This window comes from Oryctolagus cuniculus, chromosome 2, assembly GCF_964237555.1.
Source record: "Oryctolagus cuniculus chromosome 2, mOryCun1.1, whole genome shotgun sequence".
In the NCBI taxonomy this organism is placed as follows: domain Eukaryota; kingdom Metazoa; phylum Chordata; class Mammalia; order Lagomorpha; family Leporidae; genus Oryctolagus; species Oryctolagus cuniculus.
This window is the reverse complement of record NC_091433.1, coordinates 191113647-191134221: the sequence shown is the minus strand read 5'-3', so window position 1 is coordinate 191134221 and position 20575 is coordinate 191113647. Positions and strand designations below refer to the sequence as shown.

General features: G+C 58.8%; 1 protein-coding gene across 7 annotated transcripts in view; it reads left to right on the top strand.

Annotated features, from left to right (window-relative positions):
* GREB1 (growth regulating estrogen receptor binding 1) overlaps positions 1-20345 on the top strand; it is a 122412-nt gene extending 102067 nt beyond the window's left edge. For 4 of the 7 annotated variants that reach the window (XM_070069452.1, XM_070069453.1, XM_070069451.1 and 1 more), the window contains 12 exons: positions 48-637; positions 3442-3544; positions 5447-5605; positions 6557-6699; positions 9273-9434; positions 10163-10367; positions 10994-11168; positions 11741-11959; positions 13468-13603; positions 15650-15850; positions 16893-17031; positions 18379-20345. In XM_070069452.1, the coding sequence (XP_069925553.1) occupies positions 48-637; positions 3442-3544; positions 5447-5605; positions 6557-6699; positions 9273-9434; positions 10163-10367; positions 10994-11168; positions 11741-11959; positions 13468-13603; positions 15650-15850; positions 16893-17031; positions 18379-18542 (2396 nt within the window). In that variant the 3' untranslated portion in view covers positions 18543-20345. Of the gene's footprint in view, positions 1-47; positions 638-3441; positions 3545-5446; positions 5606-6556; positions 6700-9272; positions 9435-10162; positions 10368-10993; positions 11169-11740; positions 11960-13467; positions 13604-15649; positions 15851-16892; positions 17032-18378 lie in introns of those variants that run through there. The other 3 variants (XM_070069455.1, XM_070069457.1, XM_070069458.1) reach the window with 3 other exon arrangements.
* The last annotated feature ends 230 nt before the right edge of the window (positions 20346-20575 follow it).

The following is a 20575-nucleotide window of genomic DNA, read 5'->3' as shown; positions in this document are numbered from 1 at the left end:
CGCACAGGCTCCCGTGGGACGCCCCTGACCCCGTCTTCTCTCCTCAGGCTCAGCGCTCGCTGGCGAGGCTGGGGCTCCGCCCGCGGGGCCCCTGCAGAGAGAGCAGGCCAGGTCACCCCCGCCCTGCGGCCCTTCCGAGGAGGGCAGGGTCCCCGGGGAAAAACCGAGGAGCCGGGCCGGCCAGGGTCCCCCGCCCGCCGCCAGCACACACAGCCCCGGGCGGCGCAGCCTGCACGCGGCGGTCACCTCGTCCTGCCAGCCGTCCTCCTCGGGCTCGTGCTCCTCGGCTTCGGCCGCCGCCAGCAGCGCCCTGGTCCTGCAGGCCCCACAGTGCTCCCTGGCCAAGGCCTGCCGGCAGCCGCCCATCGTCTTCCTGCCCAAGCTGGTGTACGACATGGTCTTGGCCACCGACAGCAGCGGCCTGCCCAAGGCCGCCTCGCTGCTGCCCTCCCCCTCGGTCATGTGGGCCAGCTCCTTCCGCCCGCTGCTCAGCAAGGCCATGACGTCCACGGAGCAGTCCCTGTACTACCGGCAGTGGACGGTGCCGCGGCCCAGCCACATGGACTACGGCAACCGGGCCGAGGGCCGCGTGGACAGCTTCCACCCCCGCCGGCTGCTGCTCAGCGGGCCGCCCCAGGTGGGTCCCACGCCTGCTGTCCCCAGGGTGTCCCCCAGGACTCAGGTCATCGCTGGGGGCGTGGCCTGGGGCCGACAGTGCCCACCCCCTTCCCCTCTCGCCATTTCCTGGGTTTCTTCTCTGATGGAGGGCGGGGCTTGTCTGCCACCACGGCCTGCTGTCTCCTCCCATGCGTGGTGCTGGGGGCAGCTCCCCGCCTGCAGATTACGCGTCTGGCTTCCCGCACGTGGCCTTGCCTGTGAGGGCTGCATGCCCTGTGACCGCGGAAGCCCACGGCCCGGTTCTGCACGGGGGGTTTGTGGAACCAGGAGCTGGGGGCACTCTGCGTCCCCGTCTCAGCCCTCCCCCAACTCGCTGCTTTTCCCTGCCGACCACTCGGGCAGCGATTGCTAAGGGCACGAGTGTCTGTCCGGTGGCGAGCGTGGGAGAAGGGCCGGGGATGGGGCTCAGCCGTCACCTGACACCAGGGCAAGTGTGGACCTCCCCGTGACTCCCGTCCTCCCCTGAGCAGGACGAGAGGATGTGGGAACTGTGGGGCTGTGCTGCCTTGGCCCCAGCAAGTCCCTCCCCAGGGGTCCGCCCCGCAGAGCCACGTGTCGAATGCTCGGCTGTGTGTGTTAACCCTGGGGAACAGCCTGGAAGCAGAGTCCACAGCCAGGTCTTGGTGGACTACATCGGGGCTCACCCGGGTGGAGCGATTCAGCCGTAGGAATTGAGTTCGGTCTCTCGGCTGCTGGTGGAATTTCTTGGAGGAATTTAAATAGTTCATTGGCAGAATCACACACGTTTGTGTGGTGTGGTATCAGGAAGACACATCAGTAGATGTGTCTGAAAATAATATAGTTTGCATTTTTTGACTACTGAAAATGAGCATATATTACGTTTTCTAATTTGAACAAAAAAAAAACAGGAAAAAAGAAATTTTTTTTCCATCTTCATCCTGCTGGATGTTACTGATGTTTAGAATTTTTGCCCCTCTGGTGTGTGAACATAGTATAGTGTCATTACTGAGGGGACTAGAAACACAACTGCATTTGTTAAAAAAGACTTAATTATTTCTTTGAGACATAGAGTTTCAGAGAGAGGGAGATAGAGAGAGAGAGGTCTTCCATCCGCTGGTTCACTCCCCAAATGGCTGCAGCAGCTGGAGCTGCGCCGATCCGAAGCCAGGAGCTTCCTCCAGGGTCTCCCACACAGGTGCCATCTTCCACTACTTTCTCAGGCTATAGAGGGAGCTGGATTGGAAGAGGAGCAGCCGGGACTAGAACTGGTGCCCATATGGGATGCCAGCGCTGCAGGCAGAAGTGTAGCCCACTGTGCCATAGCGCTGACCCCAGAATGCATTGTTATGTGTTCATTGATATTCCCCTCCAGTGATTTTGTTTCTCTGATTTTCTTGTTGATTGGTAGGGACTCTTTACATATTGAGGGTCTTCACCCTGGGCCTGTTGCTCGGGTTGCAGACACTTCCGAGTTTTCCCGGCTTCGTGTTAGTCTCCTTTTGGATGTTGTTCCCATTCACCAGTGTTCGCTGAGTTCTTGTTGCGGACCAGGTCTTGAGCTCAGGGCTTGGAAGCTGGCCTGGAGCAGTTGTGTTGTGGGGGTGGGAGCAGGGGGGCCCAGGCTTGCCTGTGGCGCCCCTGGAATTGGCTGTTACCGGGAGGCACTGGGAGTGGCTGCGAGTAGTCGCCTGCTGGGCGGGGGGTGCAGGATCTGTGGCAGAGGAAGAAGAGGAGAAGCTTTCTCTCCCTGGGCTGGGGAGGAGAGAAGTGAGGTGCCATTTTGTGTCTTAGCGGTGAACTTTGACCTTATGTAGACAGCGATAGAAGCAGGCGGTTTCTGGCTGTCGCTGTGGTGCAGCAGGTTAAGCCGACACCTGCGACTCCGGCGTCCCCTGAGAGAGTGCCCGGCCGAGTCTCAGCTGCCTCCGTTCCAGCCAGCTCCCTGCTAATGCACCTGCGCAAGCAGCGGCCTGCGGCCGGCCCCCTGCCACCATGCGGGAGACCCGGATGGAGTCCAGGTTCCTGGCTTGGGCCTGGCCCAGCCCTGGCTTTTGCAGCCATCTGGGGAGTGAACCAGTGGATGGAAGATCCCTCTGTGTAAAATAAACCTTAAAAAAAAAAAAGACATAGATCATTCATGTTAATTCACTTAATCTGAAAATAGGCAATTTGCAGTTGTACAGAGAGCTCTTTTTAAAATTTTTTAAAAAGATGATTTATTTGAAAGAGTTAGAGGGGGAGAGGGAGAAAGGGGGCGGGGAGAGAGAGAGGTCTTCCATCCGCTGGTTCACTCCTCAAATTGCCACAATGGCTGGAGCTGTGCCGATCTGAAGCCAGGGGCCAGGAGCTTCTTCTGGGTCTCCCACGGGGGTGCAGGGGCCCAAGCACTTGGGCCGTCTTCCACTGCTTTCCCAGGCCACAGCAGAGAGCCGGATCAGAAGTGGAGCAGCTGGGGTTCAAACCAGCGCCCCTTGGGATGCCGGCACTGCAGGCCAGGGCTTTGACCCGCTGCGCCACAGCGCCGCCCCCAAGGAGCTCTTAAGACATTGAAAGCAGCCTACGGACGGGGCTGGTGACGAGGAGCAGGTGCGCCTGGGATGCCCTCTGAGCAGGCAGCCCACCTGCTCCTGGAGTCCACCTGTCTGCCTGCCACCTGCTTTAGGCTGCACTCCCTTGAATGCCTTTGCATAGACCTGGTCTGTCCATGAGATGAGTGGCAGGAGGCCCGGCCAGTGGCTGAGCCGGAGCCCAGTGTGTGGGCGGGGCCTCTGGGCTATGGGCTCCAATTGGCTGTCTTTGCAGATCGGGAAGACGGGCGCCTACCTGCAGTTCCTGGGCATCTTGTCCCGGATGCTCATTCGGCTGACGGAGGTGGACGTCTACGATGAAGAGGAGGTCAATATCCGTGAGTTCTGTTTGCGGACCCTCGGGCCTGGCGTAGCTCACTCGGCGTCTCCTGTAAAAGCGCCTTTCCCCTTGCCGACGGGACTCACGGTTCACGACGGGGGGCCTGCAGGACACTTGCCTGGGCAGCTGTGTAGGGATGCGGCGACCGGTACTAAAGCAGCTGCTATTTAGGGATCCCCTGCCAGTGCACTGGGCACGCCCCATAAAGTGCCACACTTCGACGGCGTGAGATAGGTGTTGGTATTCCACCTTGCTGACAGGTCGCGTGCTGAGCTGGGGTTAACTGGATGTGACGTCCCCTGTGGAGGGTGGGGAACCCACAGAGGAGTTTCCTCCTCAGTAGCTGAGCTGGGGGCGTTGCGGGAGCTCCGGCTGTCCTGCAGAACCTGCCCTGGGTACAGTGAGGCTGTGTGAGTGCCCTTGTCCCCTCCCAGGGCTCGTCAGCTCCGTCTGGGAGGTGAACCTGCGGCTCTGGGCATGAGACCGAGTGTGGGGGCCTCTGTGGCCTTGCTGGCCTCTGACGGCGCCTTGGGTGATGCCTCGGCTGTGCTGGGGCTGTGACGTGGGGGTGTGGGCCCAGGAGGCCGGCCAGCCTCGGTCTTCCCTGGAGGGGAAGGGGCTGTCAGCCAGGTTCCGAGTTTCCTGTGCCTTCCCCACGGTTTGGGAACTGCATTCTGATGAAAGCCACTGGCCTGTTGAGTTTCCTGTCCCCTCACTCTGTGGGATATCTAATGACGAAGACGGGACTTGGAGCCACTGTGTTAAACATCAAATCCTGTTCTCGCCTTAAAGATTTATTTATTTGAGAGGCAGAGTTACAGAGAGGGAGAGACAGAGGTCTTCCATCTGCTGGTTTACTCTTCAGATGGCCACAACAGCTGGAGCTGAGCCAGTCCAGAGCCAGGAGCTTCTTCTGGGTCTCCCATGCAGGTGCAGGGGCCCAAGCACTTAGGTCATCTTCTACTGCTTTCCCAAGCCATAGCAGAGAGCCAGATTGGAAGAGGAGCAGCCGGGACTAGAACCGGTGCCCAATATGGGATGCCAGCGCTGCAGGCAGAGGCCTAGCCCACTGTGCCACAGCGCCGGCTCCAAAGTCCATTGTCTTAATCCTTCTTATGGCCTAAGTTTCTTCTTCCATAAGACAGGGACACTTCCTGTTTGACAGGTGTTATAACAGCATGCCGTTACACACTTAGCACTTGTTAAATTCACGGTGAATATTCTTCCACTTCCTGCTATGGACAAGCACCCTGCCTTGTGTTCATACATATGTTAATATTTATATAATACATAATGTGAGACGGATCAACTGCATGGTTTTACCCCTTTAGCCAATAAGCATTTAGTGAGTACTGTGTCCCTAGCATGACTTAGGGTGATAGATGGCAAATGCCAGTGTGTGGTTGGGCACCCGGTTTGCTGGCATCGAGAGGGGAAAACCGTGGGCTTGGGCACATGGGAGCACTCTCTGGTGGTGGCATGGTCGGAGCTGAGCTGCACTGGCTGGGAGCGTTGGGATATTTGGAGACAAGAAGGGGCTCTCCTGTGTTTCCCTGGTGCTAGGAGCCAGCGAGGTAGACTGAGGCCTGGTGCTGGGGAGAAGCAGAGGCGCAGGACTCCTGTGGGTGGGCTCAGGACCTGGGAGGATGAGAGGTCAGCATGAGGGGCCGAGGGCAGAGCCATCTCGTGGGAAGCAGCACGAACCTGTCCGTCTCTGCAGAGTAGATGTGGGTGCACCTGGCCTCGCGGGAACCGTCCTGAAAACAGCGTATGTGCCAGGAGCCTTCACGATGCCGTGGGCTCGCCCAGGAACCCATGGACCTTGCCCAGTTCTGCTGCACACGGCAACTCCCTCTCGCTTCCTGTCGTGCCACATATCCGCATTTCTGCCCATCCCCAGGCCTCGGGGAAGAATCGGATTGGCGTTACCTGCAGCTCAGCGACCCCTGGCCGGAGCTGCAGCTGTTCAAGAAGCTGCCCTTCGACTACATCATTCACGACCCCAAGTACGAGGATGCCAGTCTGATTTGTTCCCACCAGCAGAGCGTCGCGAGTGAAGGTCAGGTGCTCGCCCGCTCCCCCTCGTCCCCGAGCCCACGGGCGGAGCCCGTTACAGGGGCTCGCTCGCTGCTGTTAGCCAGGAAAGCTGGAGGTGGTGAACGCATGAGCAGTGCCTGGCGTGGAACCGAGGTCCCCACCTCCCGGATGAGGGAGAGACCATCGCCCATCCTGTGAGAGGAGCCTTGCTGCTTGGGCACTGCCAGTGGCGATGGCACCGCTTGCTGATTGGTCGTGGTCAGAGTGTGCCAAAGGCTCTGGCTGCCAGAGGGTGGCAGCTGTGGGTTTGTCTGAGTCAGTCGGGACCCGTGGGGCTCGCTGCCTCCCACGATGCATCAGCGGCCAGTGGGATCGTAAGCGCAGACTCGGAGCGTCTAGAACATTCCATGTGAGGTCTCCATTTCAGACCAACAGTTTTGTCTGCATTGCTCCCTCTTCTGTTCCCGTTGAGTGGCTCTGATGGCGGTGTGGCATCCAGATAACCTTGCCAGCAGGCACTGCAGGATTTGCGTGTTTAGTTGCACCAGTGTCCGTCGTCCCGTGGGGAGGAGGATGCGGGGTGCACGCGTGAGGCATTGCACCAGCAGTCTCTGAGTCTGTCCCCCCAGGCTGTGGCCTCCCTCCGTGGTAGAGCCAGCGTGGTTGCCAGCAGGCACTGCAGGATTTGCGTGTTTAGTTGCACCAGCGTCCGTCGTCCCGTGGGGAGGAGGATGCGGGGTGCACGCGTGAGGCATTGCACCAGCAGTCTCTGAGTCTGTCCCCCCAGGCTGTGGCCTCCCTCCGTGGTAGAGCCACGTGGGGCGGGATGTGGGAGGCCAGCCTCGTCCGTTTCCAAAGTTCCCCCACCCGGCCGGTTCCTGTGAGCGCCGCGTTGGTTTGAGGTTGAGGAGGCAGGGGATGAAGCTGTTTCACTTCCTGCTGCTGCTCCCTAACATCCGGGCACTTTGTGCAGACGGGGGGACGTCTCGGAAGCCCGAGGACCTGTACGTGCGACGCCAGACAGCGCGGATGAGGCTGTCCAAGTACGCGGCCTACGACACGTACCACCACTGCGAGCAGTGCCACCAGTACATGGGCTTCCACCCCCGCTACCAGGTAGGCCCCGCGATGCCACGGCCCCCGTCCTGGGCCACGGGTCCAGCGGCTGCCGGCGTGTGTCTCACCCTGGTCCCGCCTCTGCAGACTTGCTTCCTGCTCCCCGGCATCTCTGATGCCCTCAGCGTCTGTGAGGGTCTTGCTGACCCCATGGGACAGCAACACAGCCGGGGTCACTGGCACGGCTCTCGTTGTCGTCTCTGGAACCTGGGGCTTCTAGGAGTCAGTCTGGTGGCACTCACCGGGTGCTTGTGTGCCAGGTCCTGGGGCTGCGGGTGTGAGTGGATTCAGTCTCCGTCCTTACCACTCACCACCTGGGAGTGGACACACACCAGCAGTGTCAGAGCAGAGCGGGCGAGCCAGAGAGCCTGATTACTGGAGAGGAATCTGCATGCATTGGGCGCCTACTGTGTGCCAGGCAATGTGCGAGACACTGCACAGTGGCCAGTAGCGCCTGTCTTCCTGTAGCACTAATTAAAAAAAAAAAAGTGCGCTTTTCCTGCAGATGGGATTAGAAAGGATAAGCAAATCTTCAGAGGCTCAGAATGCCCTTGGCCGTCTGTCTGACGCTTCCCCAGGCTCAGCCAGCAGTACATTTTCTGCCTGTGCCGACCCCGCACGGCTGCAGGTTTTGGTGTCCGTGGGCAGAGCCAGAGCAGTGCCCTTCAGCTGCTGAGTATCCTGTTTGCTGCAGATAAACTTTCCGAACATGAGTTGTTCTTGGAAATGAAGGTTTTCTTTCAAAGTTTCACAAAACGCATGTGGACAGCTTTTCTGGATTTGGGGGTATCAGGAGCTGGGGTGGACTCGAGGGTGTGAGTCAGGCTGATTTCTGGAAGTGTGGGCAGTGGTCATTTCAGATGAAGGCAGAGACGATCCCTCGCCCGTGGGCTGCACAGGAACGAGCCCCGGGGCCTGGCTCGCTGGGGGTGCCCAGATCTGGGGTCACAGCCTGGGACCATGTCCAAGGTGGTGAGGGGTGTTAAGCTGGGCCAGTGCGAGATCACAAGGGCAAAGGTTGGCTCCTGGCTGCCCCTCCCTGCCTCTGCCCGCTCTGTCCTCTTTCTATCAGCTCCCAGAACCCTAGGACCTGTGTGTGACTCTTCCTCGGCTGCATTCCCCTTTGCTTCCTCTCCAAATCCCGGGCTCTTACTCCCTCCTCACTGTTCCCAAAGCTCTGTGACCTCAGTAGGGCCCTGGCTGGAGCACAGAACCATTGTAGGTGCTCTGCCTCCTGTCTCTCCTGTCTTGTGAGCCAGTGCCCTTAAGAGGCTGCCCGAGCTGAGGACAAAGCCCAGCTGGAGGCCATGCCAGACAGCAGCAGGTGTGGGGGTGTGGGGATGCAGACAGCAGCAGGTGTGGGGATGTGGGGATGCAGAGAGAGCAGGTGGGTGGATATGGGGGTGCAGAGAGAGCAGGTGCATGGATGTGGGGTGCAGAGAGAGCAGGTGCATGGATGTGGGGTGCAGAGAGAGCAGGTGCGTGGATGTGGGGGTGCAAAGAGAGCAGGTGGGTGGATGTGGGGTGCAGAGAGAGCAGGTGCGTGGATGTGGGGTGCAGAGAGAGCAGGTGCATGGATGTGGGGGTGCAGAGAGAGCAGGTGCGTGGATGTGGGGTGCAGAGAGAGCAGGTGGGTGGATGTGGGGGTGCAGAGAGAGCAGGTGCGTGGATGTGGGGGTGCAGAGAGAGCAGGTGCATGGATGTGGGGGTGCAGAGAGAGCAGGTGGGTGGATGTGGGGTGCAGAGAGAGCAGGTGCCTGGATGTGGGGTGCAGAGAGAGCAGGTGGGTGGATGTGGGGGTGCAGAGAGAGCAGGTGCGTGGATGTGGGGGTGCAGAGAGAGCAGGTGCATGGATGTGGGGTGCAGAGAGAGCAGGTGGGTGGATGTGGGGTGCAGAGAGCAGGTGCGTGGATGTGGGGGTGCAGAGAGAGCAGGTGCGTGGATGTGAGGGTGCAGAGAGAGCAGGTGCGTGGATGTGAGGGTGCAGGCCAGCTGGGAAGCAGAGGCGGGGGAAGGGACAGGGGCGAGGCTGGACTTAGGGCAGGAGTGAACCCCCAAGCTCTAAGCTCAGTTCTCATGCCTGTGAAATGGGGCTGACAGCAGTGCCCACCTCCTAGGATTGTTACTTACAGTGTGAAGGGGACAGATGGATGCCTGGTGCACAAAATTACCTGCATATGCAGTTACTGCTGTCACATTCATATGCAACTGCACATGGTAACTGTGCCTGGAACATATGGATTAGAATGAAAAATGAGATCTGTGGTGTGAATGTGGACTCGGTCATCCAGGGGGCAGCGGGCTTGGTGGCTGGAGTGAGGTGCCCACAGCTGTGTGATTGGCATTCAGGGTGGGCGCACTCTAGCACTTGGGTAGGCCTTCACCTCAGGTGTGTGCTTCTGTAGCCAGACCTGGGCTTGCACGCTTGGCACTGAAGCCACCCTGGGGTCTCTGGTGCTGTGGGGCAGAGGCGGCCATGGCCTGCATGCTGTCGTGGCCAGGCTGGGCCTGGGTTCTTCTAGGAAGTCGGCCAGACTCTGATGACAAGCTCTGTCCTTTCCCTTACACCCCAGCTCTATGAGTCCACCCTGCACGCCTTTGCCTTCTCTTACTCCATGCTAGGAGAGGAGATCCGGCTCCACTTCATCATCCCCAAGTCCAAGGAGCACCACTTCGTCTTCAGCCAACCCGGAGGCCAGCTGGAGAGCATGCGGCTGCCGCTGGTCACAGACAAGGTACACACTCGGCACCCCGTGCGGCACATCAGAGTAGCTTCTGGGGATCCCTGAGCTGGGGGCCTGGACCCAGGCGGAGCGGTGCTGAACCTGCTTGGTGCCTGACCTGGGAGGAGGCAGGTACAGCCCTGGGCCGTGGAGCCGCTCAGATTCAAGTTCCAGTGTTGCTCTACCATTTACTCATGGTGTTGTCTAGCGCGTTGTCTCTGAGCCTGTCTCTGTCCGTGTGTGGAGGCTGTGAGACCTATGGGAGTAGCATGAACTGGGAGCACAGAGTTAGCTTAGATTCCAATACGAGAGGGTGCGGAATGTGGCGGACTAATATGTGCTGGTTAGTTTAATTTCATTATAAGCCATTCCCAAGCAAGCCTTTATTTGGCTTGTGTTTCTGTGGCCAGCTGTGTGGGCAGGGTTCGGCTGGGTGGTTGTTGTGGCCTTGGTCGGGAGTCTGGCTTTGCTGTGGGGTGTGGGCTGGTCTACGGTGGCCTTTGCTGGGATGCACACCTGTGCTCCACGTGGCCTGCCACCCCTCCGCAGGCTTCGAGAGCTTGCTCATGGAGAGGGGGCTGGCACCCGGTCACGTTTCCTGCCTTTTACTGGTAAATGCAAAATCCCGAGGCTGCCTGAGGTTCCAGAAGTGCAGACCCAGACCCTGTCTTGCTGTGGACGACGCAGAGGGGATCCCTGTCTGCCTAGACACGCCCACTCACCGTGCCTGTGCTTTGCAGAGTCGCGAATACATCAAGAGCCCCACGTTCACGCCCACGACCGGGCGGCACGAGCACGGGCTCTTCAACCTGTACCACGCGATGGACGGCGCCAGCCACTTGCACGTGCTGGTGGTCAAGGAGTACGAGATGGCTATCTACAAGAAGTACTGGCCCAACCACATCATGCTCGTGCTGCCCAGCATCTTCAACAGCGCTGGAGTGGGTACGCGGCTCGCGGACCTGCTCGGGGAGGCAGGCGTCTGCGGTGAGGCTGGCCAGGACAGTGTAGACTTGGGCGAGCCGAACTGCTCTTGGCACTGTCAGACATTCGATTTCTTCATTTGCTTGCTTGCTGGTTTGGGTGGGGGTCGGGGGGCTTCCCGTCCACTGGCTCCCTCCCCAGATGCCCACAGGGGGCCAGAGCTTGGAGAGGGGAACTCAAATCAGGTCTCGCTTGAGGGGCCGGGACCCCCACTATTGAGCCGTCCCTGCTGCGTCTGGGCTCCAACCCAGGCACTTTGATGCAGGACGTGGGTGTCCTACATCTTAACTGCCAGGCTAAAGGCAGGCTCCTGCTTTTGGACTTCCAAAGCTATTGTATTTGACTGTAAATATCCCATTTGTTAATGTGTGGTGACTGATTTAGTTCATGTTTCCCACTGTTAGAAAAGAGAGCACAGAGAGACAAAATGCATGAGCAAACAGGAGAGGGCCTTTCTCCCTGGTCGGTGGGAGGACCCTCGGGCCGGCTTGTCCGGGCGGGCAGCCCTGGTGAGCAGGTGGCCTGGGCTGTGTCCTGGATGGAGGCGGGTGTGGGGCGGAGCCGAGTCCAGGGTCGCTCTGTTGCAGGCGCCGCCCACTTCCTGATCAAGGAGCTGTCCTACCACAACCTGGAGCTGGAGCGGAGCCGGCAGGAGGAGCTTGGGATCAAGCCGCAGGACATCTGGCCTTTCATCGTCATCTCCGACGACTCCTGCGTGATGTGGAACGCGGCGGACGTGGACTGTGCCGGGGAGAGGAGCAGGTGAGATGCCGTGGGGCCGCGAGGGGCCTGGCCTTGTCCTCCCTGGGGATCGAGGGACGACCACGTACAGAAAGCCAAGTCTGCGACGTGGCCAGGGCTTTGCTCAGGCTGAGCGCACCCCTCTGACGATGCCCTCAGCCGGAAGTGGGCTCCTCTGGTTCTCCGGCTCCCCTTCCTGCTGCCAGCCAGCCCCGGCCCTCCCCTCCAGCCTGCCCTCCAACGCCTAGCTGGGCGACCACGGCAGACGGCTAATCTGTCGGGTTCCAGGTTGTTTGTCTTTGAAACGTGCATTAACATTTGTGCCGGAGGCGTGTTGTGAGGGTTAACCACACTGTGGGCCCGGGTGTTTCACACCAGGATGTGCTGATAATAAGTGCTAAAGGCGTGGCACCTGCTGGGGTCATGCTGGGTTTCACCTGCACCTGCCCCGTCCGGCACATCTGGTCCAGGTGGGAAGCCGGGGCCCTGCCGTGTTCACGTGCTGGCCTCGGGACATCCGGTCCAGGTGGGAAGCCGGGGCCCTGCCGTGTTCACGTGCTGGCCTCAGGACACCCGTCTCCCTCCCTGAGCAGGGAGTTTTCCTGGACGGAGAGGAACGTGTCCCTGAAACACATCATGCAGCACATTGAGGCGGCGCCCGACATCACGCACTACGCCCTGATCGGCATGCGCAAGTGGTCCAGCAAGACCAGGGCCAGCCAGGTGCGCGAGCCCTTCTCCCGCTGCCACGTGCACGACTTCGTCATCCTGAACGTGGACCTGACCCAGAACGTGCAGTACAACCAGAACCGGTGAGGGCCTGCCCCGGGCCGGGAGGCGGCCAGCAGCACAGAGGCGACCTGAGGCCTGTCTCACCTTGCCCCACAGAGCCAGCGGCAGGGGCTCCCTGCCCGGGGTGCTGGCCGGGCTCACAGGGTTTCCAGTGCTGTATAATTTTGTGTATTTGCACACAACTGGTCAACCTGGGACAGGCATCTGGTACAGCACCTAAGTCACCTCTGTGACACCCACAGCACAGAGTGGAATCCGAGCTCCAGCTTCCGACACTAGCCTCCCACTAATGCAGACCCTGGGAGGTAGAAAGAGATGGCTTAAGTGGCTGGGCCCTGGTCACCCACATGGGAGAGCTGGGTTGACTTCCTGGCTCCTGGCTTCAGCCTGGCCCAGCCCCAGCTGTTGTAGGCGTCTGGAAAGTGAACCAGCACTGGGAGATCTCTCTTTGTCTCTGTCTGCCTTTTATTTATTTATTTTTTAAAGATTTATTTTATTTATTTGAAAGAGTTACAGAGAGAGAGAGAGGGAGGGACAGAGAAAGTCTTCCATCTGCTGGCTCACTTCCCAAATGGCCGCAATGGCTGGGGCTGGGCCAGGCCAAAGCCAGGAGCCAGGAGCTTCATCCAGGTCTCCCACACAGGTGTAGGGACCCAAGCCCTAGGGCCATCCTCCGCTGCTTTCCCAGGCAGCTGAATTGGAAGTGGATCAGCTGGGACTCGAACTGGTGCCCACATGGGATGCCGGTGCTGCAGGTGGAGGCCCAACCCTCAATGCCACAGTGTTGGCCCCTCTGTCTGCCTTTCAAATAAATAATAATTTCTTAAAAAGATCATTCCGTTCATCCTCCAATTCGCAGGGTACTTAGTGACTGTTGTACTTAGTTTCTTTGCTGTCTGGGTCTGTCTCTGAATACACTGATTTCAGGAGCTTTGAGCCTGAGAAAAGCCATGGAGTAGCTTCCACGGGGCGCCTTCTGTGTCTAGCCACAGAAGGGTTCACGGCTCACAGATAACTCGCCACTCGGTGTTGGCCAAGGGCTCTCCCTGCCAGGCAGGTGGTACACGCCCCATGTGGGTGCCTTAGGGGTGTGGTTTGGAGCCAGACAAGGCTGCTGGCAGGCCGGGTTCTGCTGCAGATCAGCTCTGCAGCTGGGCCGGTGACTGTACCGTCTCTGAGCCTCGCGCCCCTCGGCTATCAAGCCTGGCTGGGATTGGCACCCTGGGGCTTCGTTGTGGTAGATGAGCGGCCCGGTGCCTGTGGGTTTCCCACACAGTGCCTGGTGCACAGCAGGGGTGGGGGTGGAGGGAGGTCCTCCCAGGGCGGAGAGTTCACAGTTAGCCTTGCGGGTTCACCGGTCGGTTTTGCCTCGTATCCCAGTAACCGAGCCCAGTCCCCCTCGGTGGCTGCCTACCCCGGGGACCACACCTTAGGTGTCTGGACAGTGTCCAGGGGCGGGGCGGGGTAGGAGGTGGGGGCAGCCTGTGGGCTCAGCAGGTCCTATTGCTCCCCCTCTGGCTCTGGGCAGGTTCACCTGTGACGACGTGGACTTCAACCTGCGGGTGCACAGCGCCGGCCTCCTGCTCTGCCGATTCAACCGCTTCAGCGTGATGAAGAAGCAGATCGCTGTGGGCGGGCACCGGTCCTTCCACATCACCTCCAAGGTGAGCCTGCTGCGTAGGGAGCTGCTGGCGGAGGCCGGGCTTGGCCCTCGGGCAAGCTTGCTCGGGGTTTTCCGCTGGCCGTGGACGCTGGGAGGTGAGTGACCCCCTGGGGGTCCCTGCTGCCCTTGGACTTCAGCACGTATGCTGAGAGCTCCGGCTGGTGCAGGGCCACTGCCAGGCCCTTCTCTGTCCCCCCCCCCCCGATGTCTGCTCAGATAGCTGTGTGATGTGACAGCGGCAGGCTTGCTGGGTGGCCACGCGTCTGTCAGGGCCGGCCCTGGTGGGGAGAACCATGGTCTGACCGTGGGGCTCTTCTGGCTGAGAGGCCTGGGCAGTTGAAGATGTGAAAGCGCAGCAAGCCCTCGGAGCCCAGAGCCCTCCAGGAAGCCCGACGGGCTGTTGCGTCCCTGCCTCGGGTCCCTGTGACCCCGCGGGCTCTGGCCCGTCTCTTGAACCTTGCCCTGGATCACTTCAGCCAGCCCCAGTCCCAGCTGGTCACAGTAATGCACACGGATTTGCCCGCCTGCCCTACGCCAGCCCCACCCCTGGCTGCCCCCACTCCTAAGCCTGCTTGGGAGTGGAAGCCCTTTCTCGCTGGCCTTGCAAAGTAGCAAGACTTCAGCAAAAGACCTGGGGCCGGTGCTGTGGCATAGTAGGTTAAGCCTCTGCCTGTGGCGCCCGCATCCCACATGGGCACCAGTTCATGCCCCAGCTGCTCTACTTCTGTGTTGTTGTGTGTTTTTTTTTTTTTTTAATTTTATTTGAAAGAGTTACAGAGAGAGGTAGAGATAGAGAGGTCTTCCATCCGCTGGTTCACTCCCCAGATGGCCACAATGGCTGGAGCTATACCGATCCGAAGGTAGGAGCCAGGAGCTTCTTCCGGGTCTCCCATGTGGGTGCAGGGGCCCAAGGACTTGGGCCATCTTCCTTGGCTTTCCCAGGCTATAGCAGAGAGCTGAATCGGAAGAGGAGCAGCCAGGACTAGAACCGGCGCCCACACGGGATGCCGGCACTGCAGGCCAGGGCATTAACCTGCTGTGCCACAGCGCCGGCCCCATCCACTTCTGATCTGACTCCCTGCTGATGTGCCTGGGAAGGCAGCGGAAGATGTCCCAAATACCTGGGCCGCTGTACCTACGTGGGAGACCCGGATGGAATTCCTGGTTCCTGGCCTCGGCTTGGCCTAACCCTGGGTGTTGCAGCTATCGGGAGAGTGAACTAGCAGATGGAAGATCTCTCTCTGGCTCCCCCTCTCTCTGTAATTCTGCCTTTCAAATAAATAAAATAAATCTTGTAAGATTTATTTACTTAAAAGGCAGAGTTACACATACAGAGAAGAGAGAGATCAGCCAATCCATCTTCTATCTGTTGATTCACCCCCCAAATGCCTACAGTGGCTGGCACTGGGCCAGGCTGAGGCTGAGAGCCAGGAGCTTCATCTGGGTCTCCCACATGGGAGGCAGGTCCCCATCTGCTGCTGCCCTCCCACCCCCCAGTGCGTCAGCAGGGAGCTGGGTTGGAATCGGAGCAGCTGGCCCTGGAACAGACACTCACTGTGGGGTGCTGGCATCACAGGCATGCCCCCCACCCCACCCCACGTGTGCCTAAGGCCTGCTCTTTTACGTCCCTTGGTGTCGTCTTTAAACTCTTAGGTATTTTGTCTTTATTCTTGTTTTGAACCTGTCTTATTTTCCCACTAGGGGTCATTGCACAGCGGTTAGTTGCAGGACATCTCGGACTGTTTTCTAGTGTTTCATGAGTGAGCCTCTGATTATTTTCATCTGTTCATTCCATATTGGCTGAGCGCACCAGTCCCTTGGTGCCTCGCGGCTGAGAGGGTGCTAAGTCCACGCCCAGAGGCTGCCATCGTGCGAGGAGACCGACCACCCCATGAGCTGTCCCGTGCCTCGAACTGGAGGATTTGTTCCCGAACCGTGTGTCCTCCGTTCCCACGGTTCCGTGGTGGGGCCTCCCCCCGCCCCAGCCTCTGGCCGGGCTCTGATCCCCGGGGCCGGTGGCGCTGCCCGACACCCTCCTCCCGCGCAGGTGTCGGAGAACGCCGCGGCTGTGCTGCCCGCACAGTACATCTGTGCCCCCGACAGCAAGCACACGTTCCTGGCGGCGCCCGCCCAGCTCCTGCTGGAGAAGTTCCTGCAGTACCACAGCCACCGCTTCTTCCCGCTGGCCCTGAAGAACCTCAGCCACCCGGTGCTGTCCGTCGACTGCTACCTTAACCTGGGCCCTCAGGTGAGGCGCGGGGCCGCTCCCGCCCAGGAGGCGGGAAACGCCTCAGTCGGGTGCAGAGAGTCAGGACTGTGACGCACAGCTGTGGTCACCCCTGGTCTGGGGGGGAGTTGGTCCTAGGGCCCCCGCGGACCCCCAAATCTGCAGGTACGCAGGTCCTTTCTGTAAAACAGCATCGTGTCTGCGGATGACCCTGCTCTGGGTCATCTCTAGTTACTTCCAACCCCGTGCGCGGAGCGGACGCTGCGCGAACAGGCAGCAGACTGCGTGCAGGGAATCAAGACACAGAAAAGTCTGCGTATTTGTGGCAAATGCAGTTTTCTTTCCTCCCTACATTTTTTTTTTTTTTTAAGTTTTGCTTCTTTATCAGAAAAGCAGTTACAGGGACATAGAGACACACACACACAGAGAGAAAGAGAGAGAGAGAGAGAGCGAGCGAGAGCTTTCATTTGCTGGTTCAGCTGGCCACAGTGTCCAGGGCTGATCCAGGCCAAAGCCAGGGGCCAGGAGCTACATCCAGACCTCCCACATTGGTGCAGGGGCCCAGGCCCTTGGACCATCTTCTGCTGCTTTTCCCAAGCCATTCGCAGGGAGCTGGATCCAAAGTGGAACAGCCAAGACATGAACTGGCGCCCATATGGGGTTCCGGCACTGCAGACGGCGGCTTCACCCGCTCTGCCACAGCGCCAGCCCCTCTCCCTGCATTTTCTATGCGCAGTTGTTTGAATCCCCGAGGATGGAACCCGCAGACACCGAGGGCTGGCTGTACTCATCTGCTTAGTCTCAACCGCTTCTCCCGCTTGACAGCTGACGTAATTAAGACTGCAAGTGAGAATGGTTTGCCCAAACATAAGACACTGGGCATCCAGCCCAGTTGTGACGCTAAAGCGTTTCTCTCCGGCTCTCAGATGAATTCACAGGTTGACGAGTGCAGAGAAGCCCCTGGGATCCGTTCGTGGGGTGCAGCTGTGGGAAGAGCACGAGCGTGCTGCTTTTAGCCCCCCATGTCCTGAGCTGTGTTTCTCTCCGACGCCTTCCGTTTCAGGTTTCCGTCTGCTACGTGAGCTCCAGGCCCCACTCCCTGAACGTCGGCTGCTCCACGCTCGTGTTCAGTGGCCTCCTGCTCTACCTCTGCGACTCCTTCGTGGGCGCCGGCTTTCTGAAGAAGTTCCACTTTCTGAAAGGTAACCTGCTGCACGGACGCGGCCTGGGTGACCGGGGTGCCCCTGACGAAGCCGCTGGCCCTGCTCCTCATTTGCCCAGGGGTAAACTGAGGCCCAGAGAGAGACACAGTGACCGCCATGCCCACTCGGGAGAGTACAGAAAGCTGGGGTTGGGCCCCTGGGGGCTTCCCCCGCCCTGTGCCTGTTGGGTAGAGACGCGACACTTCCCCATCTGTCGGACAGGAGACAGATGTTCTGAATTGTGTGTTTCTCCACCCAAACCCTTCCCTCCGGCACCTGGGTACCCTAGCGGCTGCTTCCTGGGGCTGAGTCCTTTCTCGGCTCGCTGCTGGCCTCTCCTCTTCCTCCTGGCGCGCTGGCGCGGTTCAGAATGACGAGCACCCGCCTGCTTGCCTGTAAAAGCGGGTTTCCAGGCTGCGTTTCCGTCGCTTTTCTCTGGCCACTCCTCGCTCTGACCTGCCTCGCCAGCTCAGGGTGCAAAACCCTGGGGACCACGGAGTGGTTTCCACGTCACTCTGTGCCCCCAGGAACCACTTTCTGTGAAGGCAGGCCTGGGCGTGCAGGTGGAGGGGGGAGGCGGAGAAGGGGAACAAAGCCTGATTGACGGGGCGGGCGTTTGGTGCAGGGGTCAGTCTCCGCCCCGGATGCCAGTGTCCCCTATCAGAGTGCCAGCCGCGAATCCTGGCTCCCTGGCTTCGGCTCCAGCTTCCTGCTAAGTACAACCTGGGGAGGCGGCAGGTGATGATGGCCAAGTTCCTAGGATGTCCCTGCCACCATGTGGGAGACCCAACTGTGGACTTCAGCCTGGCCCAGCCCTGGCTTTTGTGGGCTGTTTGGGGCATGAAGCAGTTGATAGACCGTTTCTCGCTGTCCCATGATCTCACTGCCTATCCCATCAAATAAGTAAATTAAAAAACCCCAATTGATGGACAGCAGTACGCTCAGAGTTGAGAGGAGAGAGAATTCCCCTGGCTGAGCAGGTGGGGAAAGGCGGGAGCCGCCCCAGGCCTGGCTGGGGGTTGGTGGACAGGCCTCGGCTGGGTGGAGAAGGGGGCTTAGGCGGTGGGAGGTGGGGGGGCCGATGTGAGCCCAGGGCTGGCGCTGAGAATATTCGATCTGCCGTCAGACCCACTCTCTCCAGTCCACCTCTCCCGTTCTGGTCTTTCTCATCTCTTTTTCTGCCCCTATTTGTTCTGCCAAATCCCCACATCGGTGTCTGTCTGGTTACAAATGATTCCGAAAGAAAAGAGAGATCCCCTTGGACTCCCCGTCTTGCTGTTCCAAGGAGAGTCCGGCAGCAGCTCTCTCATGTTCCCTCCTCTCGCACCCCTGCCGCCGGTTTCCCAGGCGCCACCTTGTGCGTGATCTGCCAGGACCGGAACTCGCTGCGCCAGACGGTCGTGCGCCTGGAGCTGGAGGAGGAGTGGCAGTTCCGGCTGCGTGATGAGTTCCAGACGGCCAACGCCGCGGAGGACCGGCCTCTGTTCTTCCTGACGGGGCGGCACATCTGAGGATGAAGCCTGCGGACTTCCTGGAGGAGTTGGCATTCAGAGCCCTCGTGCTGTGAGGCTAACGGAAATCCTAGAGCCGTGGGGTGTCGGAACTGGAACTGGCCCCAGGGACGCCTACACTGCGGGCCGCTTGTGGCAGGTGGCAGGCCCCGAGCTGGATAGTGGCAGAGCCGTGCGGGCAGGAACTGGAACCCAAGACTCTGGCGTTCTGGGCCGCGCCACATCAGCCTGGGCCGTGTCTGAGGTCGGGTTATGAAGCACCAGCTTCCGCCTACCCAGTGCCTCCCTTCTCGGCAGTGGGCGTTTCGGGCTGAGGATGGGTTTCAGCCTACTAGGGTTCCCTGTAGCCTCCTACAAAGCAATATTTCAAAAGACTCAACCGTGCAGGCTGGAGACAAAAATGAGTAGATCACTTTTGAAGATGCTTGAATTGCCTGTGAGTTTGCTGTCTTACAAGCCAGCCCAAAGGCATCAGATTCAATAAAGGAAAATGTTCCTGTTAAATGACCCTATTAAAATAGTAGAGGGTAGGGACTGGCGCTATGGCGCGTCAGGTTAAGCTACCGCCTGCAGTGCCAGCCAGCATCCGAGAGGGGCGCTGGTTCGAGTCCCGGCTGCTCCACTTCCAATCCAGCTCCCTGCTAATGCACCTGCGAAAGCAGCGGAGGATGGCTGGACCACCCCTGGGCCACTGCGCCCCACGTGGGAGACCTGGAAGAAGCTCCTGGCTTCGGCCTGCCTACTCCTGGTTGTTGTGATCATTTGGGGAAATGAACCAGCAGCTGGAAGATACCTCTTTGTCTCTGTCTCTCCCTCTCTGTAGCTCTGCCTTTCAAATAAATAACTAAATCTTTAAAAAAGTCTAGGGTAAATATCCTACCTCTTAGGGCACTAAAATGCAAAGGAGCTTTCTTTGAAATCAAAAGGGCTTTAAGGAGAAAATCAGGGTTAAGGAAGTTGCCCTGAATTTGCCTTACAAAGGAAGGAGGGCCAAAGTTCTTGGGAAAAAAAACAATAAAAACAACCAAAGTGATTTATAAAATAGTTGGGAGGAACCAGACTTGTGCCTAGAACATATCGAAGCTCGGCTTTCGGTTCCGTTGTAGCCTGTTTTCTTTTGCAATTGCTGGACTCCTTTGGGGAGGGTCCCTGCTAACCAGAGAGAAGAGAACCGGCATGTTCCGTGCAGCCGCCTGGGTGGTTTCCAGCCAGCCCCGCACAGCGCCCCCTGCAGGCAGATGTCAGACCAGGTGCTGGCGCTGCGCCGGTTTGGTTGAATCCTTTCCAGAGCCTTTCCTGTTTGGAATCATTCTCCCGACTTGCGAGACAGGAGGGGGCCTCGCTCAGTCACAGGCTGGAAGCACGAGCCAGGCTCCTGCCTGCACGCCCAGGTCTCCCCGCCCCCCACCTCACTGGCGTGGAAGGGCCATCACTGAAGGGAAACTTAGAGATGTAAACCATGACTCCCCAGCGTGCACCCTCTGCGTGCATCTCAGACGCTGACTGGCACTCTGGTGGATAACGACCCCGGAAGACGCGATTTTGAAAGGTGATGCCAAAGAATTCACGTCAGTCTTTTTCCCCAGAAACCAAAGTGGACAAGGATGATTGAGATCAGTGTTTATAAAATGATCGCTTTGTATATGTCACTATTCCTATTGTGGAATGAAAACTGGGCTTTAGTTCTATTTGTGTTTTTGTAAATAGCAGTTTCTGTATCATCCCCCAGTGTGTTAGTTAACTTAAGCTAATATTCTTGTTTGTTCCAGTCTTATCAATAAAACCTGTGATGCATTTATTGTCTCTTCGCTGGGTATTGATTGCGTGGTTTTGACAGGAAGTCACGTGGAAGATATTTCCCTAAAAGTTCATGGATTGAAAGGAGAGATGGTTTGGAAAGGAAATGGTTATGAAGCCGCGAGTGAACTGTAGAGGAAGCTAGATCCCAGCGGGCGAACCAACATTACCGAACTATCAAACCCTCCATCTATGAGCCGTAGATTCAACACGAAACTGATCCAGAGACCAAACCA